This window comes from Lissotriton vulgaris, unplaced genomic scaffold, assembly GCF_964263255.1.
Source record: "Lissotriton vulgaris unplaced genomic scaffold, aLisVul1.2 SCAFFOLD_912, whole genome shotgun sequence".
NCBI classification, from domain to species: Eukaryota; Metazoa; Chordata; class Amphibia; order Caudata; family Salamandridae; genus Lissotriton; species Lissotriton vulgaris.
The window spans coordinates 118,016-140,805 of NW_028247922.1; the positions used below are offsets into that span (position 1 = coordinate 118,016).

General features: G+C 46.7%; 1 protein-coding gene across 1 annotated transcript in view; it reads left to right on the forward strand.

Annotated features, from left to right (window-relative positions):
* MBTPS1 (membrane bound transcription factor peptidase, site 1) overlaps positions 1-22,790 on the forward strand; it is a gene marked incomplete at its 5' end in the record, with an annotated part of 218,955 nt that overhangs the window by 90,349 nt on the left and 105,816 nt on the right. Inside the window, 2 exons of the mRNA XM_086949849.1 lie at positions 10,350-10,511; positions 11,907-12,051. Coding sequence (XP_086805975.1) covers positions 10,350-10,511; positions 11,907-12,051 — 307 coding nt within the window. The remainder of the gene's footprint in view (positions 1-10,349; positions 10,512-11,906; positions 12,052-22,790) is intronic.

The window sequence follows — 22,790 nt, forward strand, 5'->3', positions numbered from 1 at the left end:
TATTCTGGAATATCTGTTCCTTAGTACGGAACGTTCCTTCCTGAAACAGGTCACCCCATGTATTAAGGTGTACGCGTTTGCACATGGATCGAAATCCGTTTTCCAATAGAAGTGAAAGTTTCGGGTGGTATGCAAGGGGCAGTGCCGGGGAATAAAGCATGGGGGCGTCCAGCAGTTTAGTCACTCTCCGCCAGGCATCGACAGTACAAGTTACAGTGGTAGCAGGCGTCTCAACATCCCCAATCAGTCCCTTCAGCATGCCTTTAAGCGGGAGCGGATGAACGATCCAGTCCTCAGCAGCGACCTGTGGCATGAAGGGAGCAGGGTTAACCCAGTAATATGAGTGTTGAGCCTGAGCACTAAGATAGTATAATTCCATGTCGGGCACATCGAATCCTCCCCTATCGTATGGCTGCGTTAAGACCCTCCAGCTAAGGCGCGGCTGCTTTCCACCCCAGAAAAGGCGCAGAAGCTCAGAACGGAGCCGTTTAAAAAAGTAGGCCCCCGGATAGTAGGGAATGTTTTGGAATAGATATAAGAACCGTGGGAGGACGACCATCTTGATCAGGGAAGCTCTTCCTGCCATTGAGATCGGCATGGCCCGCCAGCGGGACACATTATCAGTTAACTGCGAGATAGCCACCCCGTAATTTGACCGGATAGTGTTGTCTTTATCGAGCGACACCTCTATGCCCAGGTACCGTAAGTCAGAGCTGCACCATTCTAGGGGGTAATCCAGCGGAAACCTGGCTACTGATGCCGTGAGGGGGAAGAATTGCGACTTCTTCCAGTTTATATGTACCCCGGATATGCCGCCAAACGCCACAAACTCCCTCAGTAGCGAATTAAGGTGATCTTGTGGGTGACGCACGTACAAAGTAACGTCATCCGCATAGAGTGAAATACTTATCTGCCGCTGATGACAGTTAAAGGCACTGGCCTTGTGCAACTGTCGTACTCTACAAGCCAACGGTTCTATCGCCAGGGCGAACAGCAGGGGAGACAGGGGGCAACCCTGCCTAGTTCCTCTCGTGATCGGCATCTGTGTCGAAAGCGCCCCATTGACGACTACCCTGGCGACCGGTGAGGTGTAGAGCAGTTTCACCCAGGCCACAAAGATCCGGGGGAACCCCATTCTGTTCAGTATAGCTAGTAGGTAACCCCACTCCACCGAATCGAACGCCTTGGTGGCGTCCAGAAACACAGCAGCGATCGGCAAGTCAGGCGATATGGTGGGTATGAGGGAGAACAGTGTACGCAAGTTATGGGACGTAGCTCTCCCCGGGACAAAGCCAGATTGGTCCGGCAGCACCAAGGTGTTTATAAGTAGGGACAACCTAGTCGCCAGCACTTTTGCAAGGATCTTCGCGTCGCAGTTTAGTAGCGACAGGGGGCGATAGGCATCTGTGTCCTTCGGATCCTTCCCCGGCTTCAAAAGTGACGTGATCGCCACCTCTCTCATGGAGCCCGGCAGTATCCCTACCTCGAGCGAGTCCTCGAAAACCTCCTTCAGTACCGGCGCCATGATGTCGATATAACATTTATAAAATTCGCCCGGTAGACCGTCCAGCCCCGCCGCTTTGCCATTGCTAAGGGACATGATCGCCTCTCTGATCTCGTCCAGTTCGAACGGGCACCCCAAGAACGCCCTGTCGCTGTCACTGAGCCAACAGAGTGCAATGTCGTCCAGGAAATTACCGAACTCCACCTCACCTACTTGCTGCGTGGAATATAGACGCCGGTAGTGCTGTAGGAAGGTGTTTTGAATTCCTAGGGAATCCTGGTATGTCCTACCCTCCCCATCAGAGATTTCCAGGATATGGGTGGCGAAGCGCTGGTGCCTCGTGAGAGCAGCCAGTACCTTTCCCGGTCGATCCCCCTCACAGTAGCGCCTAGCCGTCCAATATTTGCCCCGGAATTTCGTTTCCCTGGCCGCTTCTTCCTCATAGGTCGACAGAAGAGCCCTGAATTTCCCCGCGAGATCAGGGCAGGGGTCACCAACCATCTTTGCCTCCAGCGTCTTAAGCTCTGCTTCAATTTTATGTAGTGTGCGCACAATGTCCCTCAGAATACCGCAATTTTTAGAGATCGTGATCCCCCTTACTGTCACCTTAAAGGCTTCCCAGATCGTTTCGACCTTGTCGACCGATCCCTTGTTCCTTGGAAAAAAGGCTTCAATCTCCTCCCCCAGTTCATGTCTAAAGACAGGGTCCAGCAAGGCTGAGGGAAAGAGCCGCCACGGCGGACACACCATAGCATACCCCGGCATCTCCAGGACTGTCAAGACAGGACAATGGTCCGAGTAGGTACGAGGCAGATGTTACCGTGGTACCTATCCTTCCTCACACAGCACCCGGTACTCGAATATTTTGTATGCAGGCCTCGATGACCAAGTTGAACTTTAATGCCTTGGATAGGTGGTCAAAAAAGTTTTTCATCTGTCACTGTAGTTGTACATGCCTTGAATGGTGTGGATCCCAGGAACGCTGTTGGGGTCCCAGGAAGGCTGTTGCCTGTTTGCTTCCTGCTTTGTTCCTTGCTGCTGGGGGACTCCTGCTCCCAAGCAGCACCGCTGGCCAGGGAGGAGCCGGCCTTACTGTCATGCACTTAAAAGCACGCACCTCCACCTGCGACGTGGGCGGCGCCCGGGCCAAGGGCGGGCCCATCCTAGCCCGTCACTGCCAGAAAGTGGCAGGGCTGGGCCACCCCCTTTTCTCTTCGCGCCCCAGTGTGGTACTAAGTTAGGTCGAGAAACTTAAGGTACTGTTCTGTTGTATGATTGCATCTTGGTACTTTTAACTGTGTTTGCCCTGGGACTCGTGGACGTGCGGATCTTTTACACGGCATAATACACTCCCCTACCATCTACCATCCAAGTAGTTTATCACTAGCATTTGTATTACCAAGGCTTTCGGAGCCTAGGAGAAGTGTGATTGCCAGGTCTGACAGGGCCTTTCAGCCATCCCACTTTAGCCATTGTTAGTATAACTGTACCCAACACAAATAGGGAAACGGAAGATACTGGAAGAGAGTGGGAGGGGAGTGAGGGGGGGGGGTTAGACGTGACACCAGGAAGACAGCAAAAAAGCACAGAAATCTGCTGCAAACAATTGTCATGGACCGAATAGACACTCTTATCAGTGAGTGGGAGGTCATTTTAGAAACTACTCCCCTGAAACACGTAAATAGCAGCAATAAAACGAACCAAAAAGAGAACTTATCGGAGAAGCATGTGAAGCCTGCTATTCCGGACATGTTTTGTAAGCCTACCAAGAAATAAATATCTAATACAAACAATGGGGTGCAGGAACTTAGTGCTACCCTACCAACTGTAATTGAGCATAGTGAGTTTCCCCCAGATGTAGATTATGTAGCCCATATAGATCCAATAGTTATCTGCACAAATAGATTTCAACCACTCGGAGACTTGCAAAGGCAGAATAGGGAAGAAGAGGATTGCCTAAGGCTAGTACAAACTCAAACGATTCCAATCCCACTTGAAAAAGCTACTGTCCCAGGCTCGCATTTAGAATGGCAAATTATGTCCCAAGAAGTTACTACACTGAGAGCTGAGATGCGGGCTAAGAAGGGTACATTAGAGGAGATACTAACTATGGTTAAATCTTTAGTATCTGAGGTAGCGCCACAAGGAAAGACTCTATGTGCCTCCTGATCATCTCAGGTCTAACTGCAATTAAGCAGTGAGAGGGGCAAATTTAAACCAAAAATCAGTCCCAGCCATGAAGAGCTCCAATGTGGCAATCTCTTCAATGGTGAGGCGCTCTGCCCCCACTGCAGCCAACATTAGTATTATATCATATAGTACACTAACAGGCATGATGAATCACCCGCCCCTTGGATGTAAAACCTACCCATATGGGGACTCATCGAACTCAGGATCTAGAATGGGGCTCAGTAGAGAGTGCAAACTTAACTCGCCTAATCCCTTTAAAATTTACATGGCAAATGTCCCAAAATTTGATCCTAATGGCGGCATCGAGAATAGAGACTCTCTAATAAAGCTATTCATTGGATAAGGCACGTTAGAGGTTGCCGTTCGGTGATTAGGGATGACATTACAGCTGCGCATGGGATTTCCTCTTCTAGTCACTCTTATGATTGTATTGAACTCACAATGAAAAGTATAGACCTTGTTGAGAACCTTTTCACTTTGGAGTTCCGTACTAGCCCCCCGGAGAATTCAAAAATCCAATTTAGACGCTCCCCTTCCAGTTACGATATTATGGTCACCCAGAGACCCACCCAGATTGCAGGGATGTTCTACACTTGAGAATAACGACTGACTAGGGCTAAAATAAATACCCAGGGCATTTATAGGGTCTAGAATTACATCTACTAAGGAGGCACCTATAAAGCAGGTACCGTTCCCCAAGAAGGCTCTGTTTCCATCTTCTCAAGCAGAAAGTGTACTGGGAACGGCTATTTTACCAGTACAAAAAGGTACAATGCTCCAGACCCTAGACCTTCTTTAGTCTGAAAGTAGAATTCTGAGCTGGAATATTGCAAGGCTTAGTACAAAGATGGACTCAGTTGAGTGGCATGTATTTATAGAGGCATGTGATATATGCCTCTTTCAAGAAACTTGGAGCGAATCATCCCAGTTTTGTGTTGGGTATTTTAATCTGTAGCGGTAAATAAGGGAACAAAAGGGAGGCCATCGGGAGGACTAACTATATGGGTGTGTCAAGAGCTTGAGGCTGATATTCAGGTTCTCCCAACACAGAGCCAAGACATACAGGCCATCAGATTGACCACGCGTGATCAATGAATAATAGATGTATATAACATCTATGTTAGGGGAACAAGAGGGAAAAGGGAGAGAATTTTAGCGGCTCTCGAGGACCTCCTTGACATGCAATCAGGTGTTTTTAATATACTAATAGCGGGGGACTTTAATACAATGTTTGAACCCCTTACTACGGAAGGTGGCTACTGGACAGAAGTAGAAAATAGTAAATGGGGTGTTCCATCGCTAGAGTTAAATCCCATAAGGGAACGGTCAGATGTGGTCATTCAAATAAACAATATCTGTATGGAACAGGGCTTACAGGCTTTAAATGGGCGTACTAAATCAGATAGACATGGAGCTAATACCTTTGACAATGGCTGTTACGCTACCAGAATAGATTATGTTCTGGTGAGCCTAGGTCTATGGCATCTGGTGGTGGACATGAAGCTAGAAAGCGAACAAAACCCACTGTGCGGAACCTTGGATTTGAACTGCCAAATGACGTGTTCTCACTCTGGGAACAGGCACCACCTAGGTGAGGTTGTTCCAACTAACGATCTAAGGTGGCTCAAATGGGTAAGGCTAATAGTCGTCCGCCTTACTAGATAATGTCCTTCAGAGTATGGATCATCCTACAAAAGAATTAGAAGCCAGTGTAGAGGAAAAAAAGAGATCTAGCAAATACAACAGGTAAACATAATACTTTTTTAAAACTCCTACGCACCTATTTCTTCAAGCAGGGAAAGAATCCCAGGGCACCCATTTGGAAGGAGGGGCAATGGTATAACGCAGATTGTCGGGAGGCATGCTAGGCCCTAGGGGAAGCCATCAAAGGGGGTGACCCCATAAAGGGCAGCGAAGCGAGGACATTTTATAGGGGTACCCAGTCAAAAGCCAAGAAACTATGGGATGATAAAAGATGGCAGGAATTAAGGGACGCCTGTGCCATTAAAAACCCCAAACAATTCTGGAACGTTTATAAATGGTTTATCGGGGGACAGGCTGAGCGTCCCCAAAATCACGTATCACAATCTGACTGGGTGAATTATTTCAAACCCCAATATGCCTCAACTCTACCCAAAGAAGAGGGGGAAATTACAAGTGCACTATATCCGAATGAAACATTTACTAAGGCAGAGATAGAGACCACACTTAAATCTGTATTGGCCGGAAAGCCACCAGGGCCAGATGGCATACCAGGGGACATCTTTCTATACGATAAAGACGGATGGTGCCGGTACATTCTTTTGTTGTCGAATGCCATCGCCCAAGGAGGCCCTATAATCGACTCTTGGAAGAGTGCGGAGATCATCCCTGTTTTCAAGAAAGGGTACAAATCAAGTCTGGGGAACTACAGGCCTATCAGCCTAATTGATTGTCTCTAGAAAATAATTGGGAGGTTGGTGCTTGATAGAGTGCAGGAATGGATTGAGGAGTTTGAGGTTCTGTCCCCCCTGCAAGCTGGGTTTCGCGCGTTCCTTAGCACCATTGACCAGGTGTTTCGATTTGTTTTGATACACTGGAACATTGTGACACTAGTAAAGGGAAGCCTCTATGCCGCCTTTGTAGATCTTAAGGCGGCATTTGATCTCGTCCCCCGCACAAAGTTATGGCTAACCTTACAAGAGTTAGGGCACCCACCTGAGCTCTTGACTTTGATTGTTTAGATTACATAAGGATAACAGTGCACAAATTAGATGGAGTGGGCAGGGGGAAGTTACTGAATTATTCCCAGTAAAAAGAGGCATGAGACAAGGCTGCGTTATGGCCCCTATGCTATTCTCACTATACATTAATGGGATAGTTGATGACATGAATGCAACGCGTCTGATGCACCCACATTAGCTGGTGATAAAGTGCCTATATTGATGTTTGCCGATGACACATTGATCCTGTCTAAGACCCCTAGCGGGCTTCAGAAAACCCTCAAAACTTTCGAGGGATTTTGCTTGCAGAGGGGCTTGGAGGTCAATGTGTCAAAGACAAAGCTAATGGCATTTAATGCACATACGGCCTACAAGAGAGGCATTTGTATGAATGATAGGCCATTAGCATTGGTTAAGGAGTTCACCTATTTAAGGGTGAACGTCCAAGATAATATGAAGTGGGACCATCCAGTGGAATTAGCTTCCCTCAAACACAGGCAGATATCAGGGATCCTACACCAAGAATATAATCTATCGCACACCAAGCCCATTAGCCCAGTTTTAGAAATGTATACCTCGAAAACTGTTAGTGGCTCGGAACTTTGGGGGGGGGGGGGTGAGAACCTTGTAACCCTTACCTCTTTAGAAAATAGGTTTCTAAGAAAAATTACTAGACTGCCACAGAGCACCCCAACTAGCCCACTATTAATGGACCTAGGGAAAAAAACGATCGCAGCAGTAGCCAAACTTCGCCCCCTCCTTCATCGGAGGAGACTCTGGACTACACCAGAGCTCGGAGGCTATCCGAAAGGTTTCTTAGAAATAATAAGGGCTGATGTCTCACATCGTATTAAATGGCTGTGAGCGGTCAGAGACCTTCTATCCGATATAGGTATGGCTTCGATGTGGAGGTGTTGAAGGCCAAGTATTGGTAATAGTTCCGGGATAATAACATTAGGCAAAGTGAGTCATCCACCCTCACAAGCTGATTCTTGGAACATAAAGCCACTCCGGTGCTGGAAACTTACTGGGATTTAATCACAAAACCGTTATACCGTAAATTGTATTTCCAGTTTAGGGTGGGCTCACTCCCAGTGAGATAATTTACCGTAAAATGGACCACTCAAGCATTATCTATATGCCCAGGATGTAGGTCCTGTAACAAATCCTTGCCCCACCTCCTTTTTGTTTATGCCGCTTACGCTGCCCCGCGTCTGGTCGCTTCCAATTTGTAAGCTCCTGGGCACTAGACACGGGCAGCTGAAGCAGAACGCATCCTGCAGACTGGCACCTCACTGCCTATTGCAATAGCCATGGCAAAAGTCTTAGGGTGGTCATGGGCATTGAGGGCTCACCTAATGCTCCAGAGTGAGATTAAAAATTGACGTGAACTAAACTAACTACCATACTATCAAGCAGTGTAGGGCTTGATAGTGAGTCCCATTCGCTATGTCCCAAAATTAATTACATGCTAGAAGGTATAAATTAATTGTTACTTGTATAGAAGAATGTTATGTATTTTGTTTATATTTTAACTGTTTTTAGGAAATTCTCTAAGGAGATTTTAATATTTTATGATCAGTGGACTCACCTTACTTTCTAGATATAACACTATGAGCCTTCAAAATGGGTCTGCCCTGGGGTGTGTATCTCCGTTTTTTATCTATGAAATGTTCAAATAGGGAAAATGAAGTAGTTTCTTTTTATATTTAGTCAATGCATGTTTCTCTATCGACAGCTGTTTTATATTAATAATACTATTTGTATTTTTGTAAATGCCTTTGACTGAAAATTGTCGAATAAAGCTGTTGAAAATGGAAATGGTGTGTGTCTCTGAAGCTGTTATACATCTTAATAGGAATGCCTGAGTATTGTCTTGCCTGCACTCGCAGAGTATTTTAGGAACGTTGCCTAAACTGCACTTGATGGTCCGGTCCTGGGTAACACATATGTACCCTCATTAACCCAATCCTCAGTAGACTCCGTCCTGATGAATTGTTGAGATCGATAGTGACCATAATTTGGCAAGAAACGTGTTGATCCACTTTTACACAACCCTGTGAGCTAGATTGGACCATTATATCCCCCTCCAGCTACCCTTTGAATGTTGGAGAGAACCTTCAGTCACAACAACCGGGCATGATTTTGCATCAAAACCTCCATAATCTACACCTCAATGCATGGATATTGAGTGGAATCAACTGAGAGGTTTTGATCTTGGATGTTATTCCGATTACTCATCAAGTTAATTTATTTTGAGTATTTGTTGTATTGCATTGCATTGCTTAGAACGATAGGTCGTCCCTCTGCAGATAAACCTTTCTGATGTTTTTCTAGCCCATGAAGGTATGCTTTGATCACTGCTGAATAATTAGTGATCATCCCTTTAGGCGTTCCTTGGTTTATCTGATGAGCCCACTTTATTCAAGTCGCCTTTTGTGACACATTCTCATAAAGGGGCTCTCTTATGATTTTCCATCTCTATTTATTATGCCGCATTGGAACCTCAGTTTAATCCTTATTCTTTTCGATGTAGGTTCCTTTGGAACTAATGGACAACTGCCCCTTGAGAAAATCAGAATAGTTTGTCTTGGTGCCCTTAGTTTGGCACATTGTGGGAGTAAGTTGCAGGTGTAGTCTGTCCAGCCTCCATGTTCCACTTGTTTCCAGTCACGTTAGTACTTAACACTTTGGCTGCATTTCCCCATAAAGTGGTGACACCCTTTCATTTGGGAGAGTGTCACACTTCCTGTTGTCTTCTCTTCTCTACATACCTATAAGGACAAGACAAGGCTTCTTTAGTGGGCCCTTAGTTTCTTTTTTGATAGAACTGAGGAGCACTTTAGGGGATCAGCTTTTTTAGATTCGCTGGTGCAGATGGGAAAATCCATTTATGAACAGTTTTATTTTTAGGATTTACTTCTTTGTATCAAGTTGTGGTATGCAGTGGCCAGAAAGGAACCGCCAGTGGCCCTTAAGGCACTTTCTAGAACCTCTAGTAGCCAGTCAGGCACTTTCTTCACAGGGCAAAAACTATTACAAAACTCTTTGCTAAAGGCTTTCTTTTATTTGATTTCTAGCAAGCTGCTTCATCTGTGTCCATACCTTTACCATGCACTACTATGTTGACGCCCTGTTTTGGAGGGATGGCCAATTTGCCTGCTTGGACCTGCAGGTCTTCCTGTAAAGTCCACTACTCAGACCTACCACCTTTCTGAGGGTACAGGTTTGGTATCCCTTCAAAGGTTAAGGAATTGCGGTTAGAAGTATCCATCAAGATCACAGTTTACTTACCTTCATTAACACTTGTTCTACTGGATTCACTGTCTTATTGCAGATTCCTTTACCAACCATCCTTCTACCCATTTACACTTGTCATAGGTAATAACGCGGCAAGCTGAATATCGCACATTATCTAGTCCTTTGTTGTCTTTCGCTCTCAGTTGAAGATCATTTGACATTTCCTATGGTTAAAATGACATTGGCACAAAGGGCTGGTGCCTATGTGTGGCTGTGTACTGTTATGTCTGGAGGCGGGATGGAGTCACAATGGAGGGTGATGATACCAATTACCAGTGCACTTGGGCTAGTCCAGACAGTTCGCATCTAGTCTGGCACCTGGAGAGATTTGGAAGGTGCGGAATCTGTGGTTAGAATATCCACCAGAAAGTGTTAACAAAGGTAAGTAACTTGTTCTTCTAATCCCCATGGTGCTCAGTTTCCATCTAAACCTTTGTTAGAAACCAGGTTTCCCCCCTACATCTAATATACCTATGCAAATGCAGTCCAAAAACCTCTTCAGACACCTCGCTGTCTGGCACTTGACTCCTGACTGGGCAGTGTACATAATTTTATTCCCATTTCACCCGACCAGCCATGGGCTCTCGTTCATCACCAGCCTGACCTTTGTCGCTGATTACCACGAGCTAAACCTCATTCATTTCCTCTTACAGTACGGTTCGGAATCGTGAACTTGTGAATCCGGCCAGTATGAAGCAGGCTCTCATTGCATCAGCAGCTAGGCTTCCTGGAGTCAATATGTTTGAACAAGGCCATGGAAAGCTGGACCTTCTCCGAGCCTATCAGATCCTTAACAGCTACAAACCCCAAGCCAGGTCAGTAGATTTAGTTTTCAATTTTCTTTTTCCTCTTTGTTGTTTTTGGTCCAGGCATGATACGTGTTCTATTTTGGAGTTTGATGTAAGTTAGTCTTATTGCATTTGATTTTTCTTTGCTATAATGACAGAATTTCATTTTGGTCAACTCAGTGTAGATGTCAAGTGCCAAAGTGCAACCTTTTTGTTTCATAGAGTTTGTTATAGCACAAATAACGCACAACACATATAAGCAAAGTAAATTACTTTCAGTTGAAAAAGATGTAATATTTTAAAAATAGTGGTCACCTAGAATACCTGGTTGTAACACTGACTATAAAACAATGCAACTATACTGTAAAGCATGTTTATTACACAAAGACACTGGCAACCTGAATCTTAAAAATCCACTCTTTAACACCTCTTGATAAATTACTGAATCAGTTCACTAGACCTGGTAGGAGTGTTTTCTTAAGAAGTTTAAACTATGAAGCAGAGCCTCAACAAACTAGGATGACATGTCGGCCACACCTATGGGTGTAAAAACAGCTATTGTGAAAACTCAGCCAGCGTGTCAGAAATAATACTTAGTTATCCTGAAGTCTGTACTTGTCAATCTGAGCATGGGCTAATCACTGGCTTTTCTTGTTTCACTCTAATTATATTCATTGGGACCAAATAAACAATTTAATCTTTCAGAAACGCACTTTGTTCTCTTTTGTTTGAAGAAGTCTAGACCGTGTTCCAAAGCTTGACTCATTCGTTATCTAACAATTTGTGGTTCAATTCTTCTCTGTAATTAGAATATGTAGAGCAAACATTAACTAGAAATGGGTCCTTTTATTTGAATACCTCTTGAAAAATTGTCCTAGACATGGCAAAAGAACAGTCATGTCTCTAATGTTAGTTTGGAACTTTAAGGAAGCCTGCTTTTAGGAGAATTCTACATATGTGCCTCTTAGTGGCAGATCACCTGCATTTAGCTGGGTACATGCCTTGTGGGTTCAGTTGGAGCAAAGGCAGCCACTGTGTGTGTTTCTGTAGTGTATAGACTTGTATGCCGATGTATTTATTAAAAATGCGGGACAAGCACTGATTCTCTGGTAATCCTTAATAGCACAGTCGTCCGTACTGAGCCAGCACATAAAAGGCAGTTGGGGCCTAAACTTGTACTGCAGTGAGTAGAGTAACATTTTAAAGTTTGCACTGCTGGGTCAAGGTTCATCAAAGCCTATTTTCAGTAATGTATTCTCTATTCTACACTTTTTCTTTAGACACTGCTTTTTTCTAGTTGTTTCTGCTACCTTTTAGAATTTTTTAATGCTTCCTTTTTTAAGCATGCTTTTGTATCTTTTTCCATACTAACCGGTTTATTTTGAAATATGCAGACACTGTTGTGGTTTCTTTTATGTCTAGCCTGAGTCCAAGCTATGTTGACCTGACAGAATGCCCCTACATGTGGCCCTATTGCTCCCAACCCATCTACTACGGAGGGATGCCAACTATTGTCAATGTTACAATCCTTAATGGAATGGGAGTAACTGGCAGAATTGTAGATAAGGTAAGATTACTTTTTTTGATTCAAGAAAATGTTTTAATCTTCCTCTTTATTATTCCTAACCTTTGAGCAATAAACCTGGGCTGCATTTATGGCTTCCAGAGTGGGTGAGCACACTGTGTATACAGCACACTGATGGGTGCGGTCCAACTTTGTTAGGCGGATGCTTTGTCAAAAGCGCTACTATTGAGTATCTAATTAGGAAGCAGATAGCATGACAACAGAAACAAAATAAGCAGTGAAGGTGGGGGGGAGGGGCTGATTACAAAAGGGATGTGGTGTATGAGTTTTTCCTCTGTTTAACTGGAAAAAGAACTCAACCCTTCCTGAAAACTATATTGAAAATGGCAGAATTATAGTGTTGGAAATCCCTTAGGTAAATATTGTAAGACTTGTGACCTTTCAAGAAGTGTGTTGTCTTGAAAGGTTTGAAGATGTTTTAATGTTAAGTAAAATGAAACGATGCCTCTCGGAAATGTTCCATCTTTTTTATTGAAATTATTATAATGTTTATCATCTGCTGTATGAATCAGTTATTTTTCTCCCATTGTAACAGTTTTGGTTTCAAATTACTTATTATAAATCATAAAATAAAACAAGGAATTGAAAGTAAACTACTATTTCACTGAATATGTTCCTGATAAACCGTTATGCTTTTACTTTTTCTTTGCAACACGTTATATTGCATTTTTGTCAGAATAAAGAAGAAACATTTTCAGCAGCAGTACATTGTGATGCTACGTCGTCTAGGTCCGATCTGGGCAGCCTGTATAAATGTGTATCCTTTTCCAATCCGGTCCAGCTAGTTGAGGCACCATCTTTGTATTGCATTGTCTTTGTGATTCACTGTAGTCTAGTTTAATCTACAAGTCCATATAGTGCGCCCTCCAAATATCCTATATTTTGTTACATTTCATCTGGCAGTCCCTGGTGTTATACACCAGCGTTTTGCTGCCCTATATTGGTCCATCTAGGTATACCACCTTCTCTCCCTGCAGAGAGCGGAGTGTTTGCTTATGCGTTGGGGAGGTCAACATCATGGAATTATTATACTTTCAGTTGAATAACATTTAAAATATTTGATAGTATGGTCGATGCTCTAACTGAAAGAACTTCTAGTTTTGCCATATTAATATTTTCTGGATTCACATGCTGTGCATTACAGCTAACTTGTAGGTGGGTCTGGAATAGTCTCTTTTAGGGTTTTCTCTCTTTTTCCATTGTTTACCATTTGGTGGCATGTCCCACTTTGAATGACATCAGATGTACACCCCGGAAACCCAGTGAAATTGTTGTTTTTTTCAGATTCTCTTTTCCACTATGGGGTCAGCAAGCACAGCAGAGACCTCCAGAGCCGAAGAAGGAAGATCGTTTATTGAGAGAGCCAAGAAATTATCAAATATGACCTGTTTTTTGACCTAATTACCAAAGGACATCGAATGAGGAGCACCAAAGTAAAGAGCAGCACCGAAAAGTTTTGGTTATTCAGACTGGCCATGTGAGGGTCTGAGAATGAGCAGGGCGAGGTTTGGGGCGGGGGGGGGGGAAGGACACCCTTTGCACAGGACGACAGCCATGACTTGTATAGCCTTTGTCTCCTGAAGAATCTCGATTTGGAAAGGTGTGCCAAGTTCCAGCAGAAGCCTCTTAAAGCTGGAGAGAAGCAGAGGCTGGCAAATTACACCATGGTGCAGTCCCAGCACAAGCAGGGATCATCCCAAGAACTGGGTTTTTCGAGTGACAAGAATAATCCAGAAGACATTGACTTGACGAAAGGGAAAGGATGTGAAATCCAAGAAATCCAAGAAATCATCGAGGCGGAGAAAGATAAAAACACCAAAAAGAATGCTGGAATGCTCTAGGACGCAGACATGAAGGCCAGGTGAAAGACCTAATGGGCACCACAGCCTGAGCTGAAATCTTTGGACTTGAATCACATAAAAAAACCAGCTCAAATCCAGAAATCTTTGGCGATCCAAGAACAGAAATCAAAGACCCCATGGCTTGGGACCAGAAAATACTGTGGGAGGCAAGCCTTTTGAAACAGTCCCAACATCAAAAGGTGAATGGGAGTGCTGAAGGGAGAGAAATCCCAGGAAAGGTAATGTTTCAACACTGAACAAAAAAATCTGAGACTGTTGACGGTGATGGAGAGCTCCCCTGGCCTTGATAGGAAGAAACAGTGCCTCAATGCTGAAATGGAAAGCCTGATGAGGAGGAACAGGGAGTTTGACTCCTTGAAATCATACAGACTGTTTGTAAAAGCGTCAGTGGAAATGTCCATGGTGCATGATCTTACTAAGCTGGAGCCTCCTACCATTCCAGAACCTCAAGTAGAGGACAAATTCTTTTGAGTATGAAGAACATGCAGAGGATGGTCAAGTTTTGCAGGAATCCTCCCAGGAAGGAGAAACTACAGAAGAATGTATGGCTCTGCATGCATATTCACCTGAAGAGGGGGGTTAACCCCTACCCATCCCGACCATCTAGCCGTAAGGTGTAACTGCAACAAATGATGGACGGAATGCTGAATGATTCAAGCATTGTCCCCCAGTCAAGAGATCTGGGTTAAATCCATCGTTCTTTATCTCACTACTCCACCCCAGTTTGGACCTAGCCATACACAAATCAGTCTTGACCCTGTGCCTTATTGGAACAGTCCAGACCGAACTGCCGAGCCAGGTCCTCCATGGACCGGAAACAAGCATCCTGGGACCGGTTTCAGAGTATGTCACCCTTCATCAGCCAGGCTAGCTTGAATCGACTGGCACAGTGAGCAAGGGACCCACGTCTGGGCATACCCATCCCACTTGGAGGAAAAAGTGTAACTGCAATAAATGATGAATGGAATGCTCAATGATTCAAACATTCTCCCCCAGTCAAGAGATCTGGGTTAAATCCATCTTTCTTTTTTCCACTATCCCACCCCAGTTTGGACCCAGCCATATGCAAATAAAAAGGGCAGCTGACACGAGGTTCAACTCGAGGAGCAGACCAAATTGTAATTTCTTCTCTAAACACGCCTGCCGTTTAAGAGAAACCAATTTTCACCTACGCTGTCCAGCGTCCTGGAGCAGTGATGTTAGATCTTCTGGGAGGCGGCATAGACAGTAACACCATGAGTAGAAAAATACAGACACGCCTTAAGTCCAGGGCAATGTGGACGCAGGCGGTATGATGGTCACAACAGCACGCAAGAGAACCAGCACGCCAACCACCACCGGCTCTCCTCCTGAGAAAGAGAGCAAGCGAGGGACATGGTGGGCCGTAAGAGAGATCAGTGGCAGCACAGTGTCCTATTACAAATTAAGTGCACTATTAAATTACCATACCCATCATCAGAGGGATGAAATTGAAGATCTCATTCAGCTTCTGCTGGTGGAATACAAGAAGAATGAGAAGACAGTAATTCAGGAAGGTAAGAACATTGTCAACACCTGCCCAAAGTCCTCCTTCGATGCAGTGGACACTGCCAGCAGTCAGCTGTGTGCTGCCACAACTCTGAGGAGACTCACCTTGCTAAGTGTCTTGAGTTCAAGCAGGAGGCGCACGCCTGAGTGATAAATATCCTTTTCACCAGAGAAAGCCTGTAAGAAAACATTGTCGACAAATCGTTGTACCGCATGGAAAAAGACAGGGATCATGCAAAGGCAACAAGGGTGTTGCAATTCAAACAATCTTTTCTGTCGGAAATTAACCCCAGAAAAAGAATACCCAAAATTCAGAGATGCAACTGACAGTGTCACACATCTCCTTTAAACTATCACGTGGCTATCTGGTACATTATTGCAGTGACAGTATGGGTCCCCATCACAAAGCATCTTTCGAGGGTGTCCCAGAAGAAGAGGAACCATGCCAACAGGGTTGGAGATCTTACAGCAAGTGACTTAACAGCAGATCTCTCATTACAGAAAATACCGGTATGAGATCAAATCAGAGGATTCACCCGGAAATGTCAGAAAATCTCCACAAGTGGATATTGAACTAATCCATCATTGTTGCTGCATACAACTGGTAAATAAACACCCAATAATCAAACCATGAGCAGCAGAGAACACCTGTTTGTCATCAACAAGCGATACAGTAGATGCTATCTAAGAGAAAAAAGTGAATACTCCGTCTATTTCCTCCTACCAAAACCAGACCAGACTCTCAAACCCATATTAGATCCAAAGGCATTGAATAGATTTATAAAGACACAAAAACTCAAAATTATACACTGAAGGATGTAATTCTTGACTTGATAAAAGGGGACTCTATGCTAACTATAGACCAGAAGGATGATTACCTGTGTGCTCCAGGGAACACCAGACATGTCTTCCCTGAAGCTAGAGATGATATCCCCAGTTCCAGAGCGAGAGAGAGAGGACATTCCAAGGAGTGACTAAATTCAGTGGAAGTCAAAGACGTCCCTGTCACGAAGAGCCCACGCACTGACAACACAAGCCTGCTTCTGTCAGACTTGTCTGCTTCCGACTGTGAGAATAGTGGTGAAAGGTATAGGCATACCCGTAATACCCCATACAAGACTCCACATGACACTGCTTCAGGAGTGGCTTCTACAGCAGTGGTCACAGGGAGTTGGGAAGATCTAGCGCAAGGAGATACTGTGGTGGAATACATTGCAGTGGGCATATTATTCAGACTACCAACTCCCTCTGTAACTGCCAAAACAAACTCATCCCACATGGTGTTGAGAGTCCACATGGGAAAACTAAACATCAGGCGCCAATGCTACCCAGAGAATGCAGTGAAACACATACATGTGTAGAACTAAAAACTGTCTTCTAGGCTCTCGAAGCCTTCCAAACACATGTATTGGGAAGGACAGTGCAGAAACACATGACCACCGTGTTCCGCCTCGAAAGCAGAGGCGTAGGGGGGACTGGGGTGGGGGGAGGGACTCAATCTCAAGTGCAATGCAAGCTAGCACAGGCTATATGGAAGTGGGCTGTTCAAAGAAGAATTACTCTAGTGGCATTGATCTTACTGTAAAGAATTGGGTCATTGGTTGGGGGGGTTAAACCCTTCTCAAGCAACAACCATAATCCTTGTCAAGGTGATCACCAAACGTAAATAAATTAACCTGTGCTTAACCCTCTGGTAGGTTGGCACAAAAGCACTCCAGTTTAACTTTGAAGCAAAGTGTAAAATAATATATGCAGCGCTTAGACAGTAATAAAGTGAAAACACAACACAAGAAAAATCCCACACCAATTTAGGGAAATAGAGTAAAATTTAACCCCAAAATTACACCAAGCATTTGCAATACAATAGGTCTTGCCTTTACGGGTGTTTGAGCTATTGGCATTGTGTAAATTACAATAGCTTAAAGTCTCTCAAATGCGAGACCTATTACATTGTAAATATTTTTGTTGTTGTTTACAAGCGCCCCATGCCGAACTTTCATGTTAATAGAGTCTGCGCATAAAGAAAGGGGCACGGCCGCCATTAAAGTGAAAGCGGGGTATGGGGGACTTTTTTTTTTATTTTTATAAAGCCATTTGTTTTTTAAGTTGACAAACAAATGCTTTTTTTTTGTAAAAGCACCCCATGCCTTAGTTTAACATGAAAATGCAGCATGGGGCACAAAAAAGTGAATAAATAGTAAAACAAAAATACCATGCAGCTCCATTGGGCGCCGCAAATAAAGCAAACACGCAACCGTCATTGTGGCGTGCCGTGCTATACAAAAAATAGTAAAATTTAGTAGAGAGCCTGTCTTGCCTTCAGGCAGGTGAAAACTGTTTAAGGAAATAGTGCTCAGAGGCTGTAATTAAAGTGTACTGGTTAACAACACATGTAGGTGGGCCATTCCTTATGGAAGGTTATAAGATGAGACAAGACAGTATTAAGGAGGGACCACTAAATCTATTGACCAATGAAAAGCCACAGTTTACAAAGGACAATGACACAAGCCAATGAAAAATATGGTTGTAGAGGGGGTGGAGCTTCAAGTCCATACTTGAATACAGCATGCCTCACAGAGCCGCGCATGCGCTGCCCGAGTCGACCTAAAAATCTAATCAGTAGAGCCAAAGTTATGAATTTAAGTTTTTTCAGAGGTGCCGATTTTGGTTATGTCGTCGCACTGGACCGGGACAAAGTCACATTGGAGGGCGGGTCAGGTACTGTGACCAGGTTTAGTCCCACAGAGAATTGTATCTTATGTCCTTGATGAGAGGTATTGCGTCTCACTGTGTTTTTTTTCTATGAGGAAATGCGAGGGGCTGTGACGTAAGGTCCTGCGTTGAGATACGTCACTGAGGGGAATGCACTGCAGTAAGCTCTAAACAGGGCAGAAAGAGGGAGCAGTGGTTTTTAATTACAGAGGGGCTCCTCCCTCTTCTCTTCCTGTTTAGAGCTCACTGCAGTGCATCCCCCTTGGCGCCCTTACACACTCTGCAGATTACTACAGAGTATGTATGGATGCAAAGGGGCATGCAGTAGCACTGCAGTGGTTTGGTTCTGAACAGGGCCACAAGAGGGAGCATTCCTTCAGTTAAAAAAACTTCAGATTAAACCTTAACCTGCAGTGATTTTCAAACAGAGGTACTGTTCCTACTGTAGCCCTGTTTTAAAATCAACAGCCTTTACAAATTATTTCCTCTAGCGGAGCAACGGAATTGATAGGTAATTCCACATTACAAGGGCAATGCAGAATTACTAGATTCGTCCGATTCCGCCTGCAGAAGTAAAAATTCCGCCAAGGCCTAGTTTCTTGGGCTTACGCCTGACATCATTCAAGTTTGGACAAGACAAACATTCTCTGTCTTGATGACACCCACAACAAATAAAAGAAGAGAGAGAAAGGACTGTGGAATAATGTACAGCATGTGAATCCAGTGCATTCTGCACGCAACATAACTGCTCTTGCAGATAAGTAGCTATTTTGATTCTCCCTAATTCACAAATGGTTAGTGTTGCAAGTACTAGTTTCCAGTTTTCTGGTCTAAGTGCAATTAATTCGATAGTTAATTAGTCGTTTTTGAAAATTGTTATACCTATGGGGCAATAAGTAAATGCCCTATCTGAAAGAAACAGGTTCGTATTAGATTCCTTACCCTATAATATCCCCAGGCGTCGGACTGGATCCGGAAATTTTTGCGTAGTAGTACCCTTGCGCGTCGGCAGGCGTCGTCTGTGGCTCCGCGTCCGTGGTGGGCGCCGTGATGACTTCTGAGTACTTAGACGCCGCCTCCGCGCGCTGACGTCCGTTCTTCATTTTTCCGCGCCGCAGATCCGGAAAAAGTGGTACCCTAGTCACTTTTTGACTAAACCTTTTTACGATCCCTTGTGATCCTTTTCGCTCCAATGGAGTCGTGGGCGTCGCGACCTGCCCCATACCCTCCGGTCCCTGGGCAGCAAGCGACGCCGGAGGAGATTGAGCGCTTCCTCGTGGCCATGAGGTCCCTCTCTCCTCCGACTGGCTCTGCGGCGCCTTCGGGCCCAGCGGACCAGTCTGGTGGCCCTAGCGGGCCGGGTGCTTCGGCCCCGACGCCGGCGGGTGCTTCGGCCCCGACGCCGCCGCCTTTGGGCCCGGCGCCTTCGGGCCACGCTGGATCAGCTTCCGGATCCGGGTCGTCGCCGGTTGACCTAACGACCTCACCGGCGCTGTCTTTGGGTGACGCCGTTCCCGATGCCTCCCTCATCCGGCGTCGGAACGGCGCCGCTGGGCGCCGCTTTCGACGCCGCTTGGAGAGTTTTACTTCAATGAACCGGCCCCATCTTTTGACAACCCTGAATTTCACGACATGGGTGATCAGGAGTATTGGGAGGGGTCAGTCCCAGCAGGACTGGACAGGTGAACATGGGGATGCCAGTAGTCTGGACAATTTGCCAGACACTGGTTTTGTCTCGCCCCCTACTGTGGCTACGGAGGAGGGGGCAACCTTCAGTGTGGTGTTGACGCGGGCAGCCAAGGCCTTGGGCCTTGAGCTCCCCGTCGCGGCCGTGAGGACTAACCACCTCACTGAGGTCCTTAAACCGCAGTCATGCTCGGCCGAGCCTCTGCTGCCGTTTAATGAGGCCTTGACTGACGTTCTTTTGGGCACTTGGTCCAGACCCGCTACAGGTGCGCCTGTAGATAGGAACGTGGACAGACGCCACTGCCCAGCCCCGGGCGACCCTTGTTTCCTGTCCACCCACCCCACCCCGAGAGCCTGGTCATCCAGGCTTCCAACTCCGAGAACGCATTCCCGTCGTGTACACCCGATTGGGAATCCAAGAGGTATGAGCAATACGGCAAGAAGGTATTCTCCTCCCTCAGTTTGGGACTGCGGTCTTCCAACACCGCATGCCTCTTGGGCCGCTACACCCACTCTCTGTGGGACAAGGACGCGGACATGCTGCAACAATGCCCGGCGGAGGTCAAGGCTAAACTCAACCAAGCCCTTGTGGAGGGTAGAGATGCAGCACGCTATTCCATCCGGTGTGGGCTGGATACCACCGACTCACTGGACAGAGCGATGGCAAGGACGGTGGCGATTTGTCGCCATGCCTGGTTGAGGTTCGCCAACTTTTCGGCCGATGTCCAGAATAACCTCATGGACATGGCGTTTGATGGCCGTCGCCTGTTTGGCGACAAGGCAGACCATGCGCTTGAGTGCTTTAAGGACTCCAGGGCTACGGCCAAGTCCTTGGGCCTATTGGCCCAGCGCCTGCAATCGGGTGACTTTCGCTCCTTTCGTGGCCAAGGAAGGGGCGCCCCCACACGTGCTGCCAGCCACGCACCGAAGACTAATTACCAACGCGGTGGCGGCCGTGGAAACCGCCGTGGCGGCTGTCTGGGACAACTGCGACGCCAGTCCCCACTTACGCCTGCTGCATCCGCCTCAAAACCCTCCTAGTCCGTGCTTTCAGGCCCATGTGACGCCAGTGGGGGGCAGGGTTCGCCATCACCACTTCCACTGGCGCACTGTCACATCGGACAGGTGGGTGCTGCAAATCGTCCGAAGGGGCTACTCCCTCCGAGACGATTCCTCCAGCCATGCCACCGCAATTCCGCGTGTCGGGGGGATCATTTGCGACTTCTGCAGGAGGAAGCTACGGCCCTCTTGGCCAAGGGGGCCATCGAGCGCGTTCCTGGGCCAGAAGTAGGGTGTGGTTGCTACTCCCACTACTTTCTGGTACCCAAGAAGGGCAAAAGGGGCCTAAGCCCTATCCTGGATCTACGGAACGTCAACGGCTTCCTCTGGAAGGATAAGTTCAAAATGCTGACACTGGCTCAGGTCTTTGCTGCGCTGGACCCTGGAGACTGGATGGTAGCATTGGATTTGCATGACTCTTATTTCTACATTCCCGTCCTGCCGGCCCACCGGTGCTACCTGTGGTTCACGGTATGCCACAAGCACTTTCAGTTTACCGTGCTTCCCTTCGGCCTTACCAGCGCCCCACGGGTGTTCACGAAAGTGATGGCGGTGGTCGCAGCTCATCTGCGCAGGTTAGGGGTTTCAGTCTTCCCCTACCTCGACGACTGGTTGTTGAAGGCGGGCTCGCCCCAGACAGTCGTCCGCCACCTCCAGACGACGGCAGACCTCCGGCACATTGATGGAGAACCCCATCAGGTGCAGAAGTCACACCTGTGTCCCTCTCAAAAGCTCCTCTTCATCGGAGCGGTTCTCGTCTCGGCGCAGTTTCGGGTTTATCCCCCCGAGCAGCGGGTTCAGGATATTCAGGCTTTGATTCCGATCTTTCAGCCTCTATCCCGAGTTTCGGTCAGGTTGACGCTGTGGCTTCTGGGGCTGATGGCCTCCTGAATCCTTCTGGTGCATCACGCCCGATGGCAGATGCAGGCTCTGCAGTGTAACTTGAAGTTTCAGTGGGCCCTGCATCAGGGCAACCTGTCCGACCATGTCCTGATCCCGGAGGGCACTGCGAGACAGCTGCAGTGGTGGCTCACGGACCGCGATTGTGTTAGTGGCAGATCCCTCTCCCTTCCCCAACCGGAGCACGTAGTTGTGACGGATACGTCCCTCCAGGGCTGTGGAGGCCACATGGGAGAGGCGGAGATCAGAGGCCTCTGGTCTCCGGCAGAGTCCCGGCTCCATAGCAACCTTTTGGAGCTGCGGGCGATTCGTCTTGCACTGAAGGCATTCCTCCCCTCTGTCCGGGGGAGTGTAGTGCAGGTGTTCACGGACACCACCGCCATGTGGTACTGTAACAAACAGGGCAGGGTGGGGTCGTGGACCCTCTTCCAGGAGGCTCTGCGCCTCTGGCAGTGGCTGGAACATCAGTGGTTCAACACCTGGCAAGTTCTCTGAACTCCAGGGCGGACGAACTCAGCTGCCGGTGCATGATGGATCACGAATGGCATCTGAACTCTGACGTGGCTCAAGGTCTCTTTCTGCAGTGGGGAGAGCCTTAGTTAGATCTATTCGCCACCGAAGAAGACGTGCAATGTCCTCGGTTCAACGCGTTGGAATTTCCAAGGCGGCACTCGCTCGGAGACGCTTTTCGTCACGAGTGGAGTTGCTGTCTGTTGTACGCCTTTCTGCCTGTACCACTTCTGCCTAGAGTGCTGAAGAAGATCAAACACGACCGGGCCCAAGTCATCCTTGTGGCTCCGGACTGGGCACAAAGGTACTGGTATCCCGAGCTACTCAGTATGTCAGTCGATCCCCCGGTTCGTCTGCCTCTTCAGGAGGACCTTCTGTCGCAGCAGCAGGGGACGGTCCTCCACCCAAACCTGTCCAGTCTCCACCTCCATGCTTGGAGATTGAGCGGCGACAGTTGAGTCCATT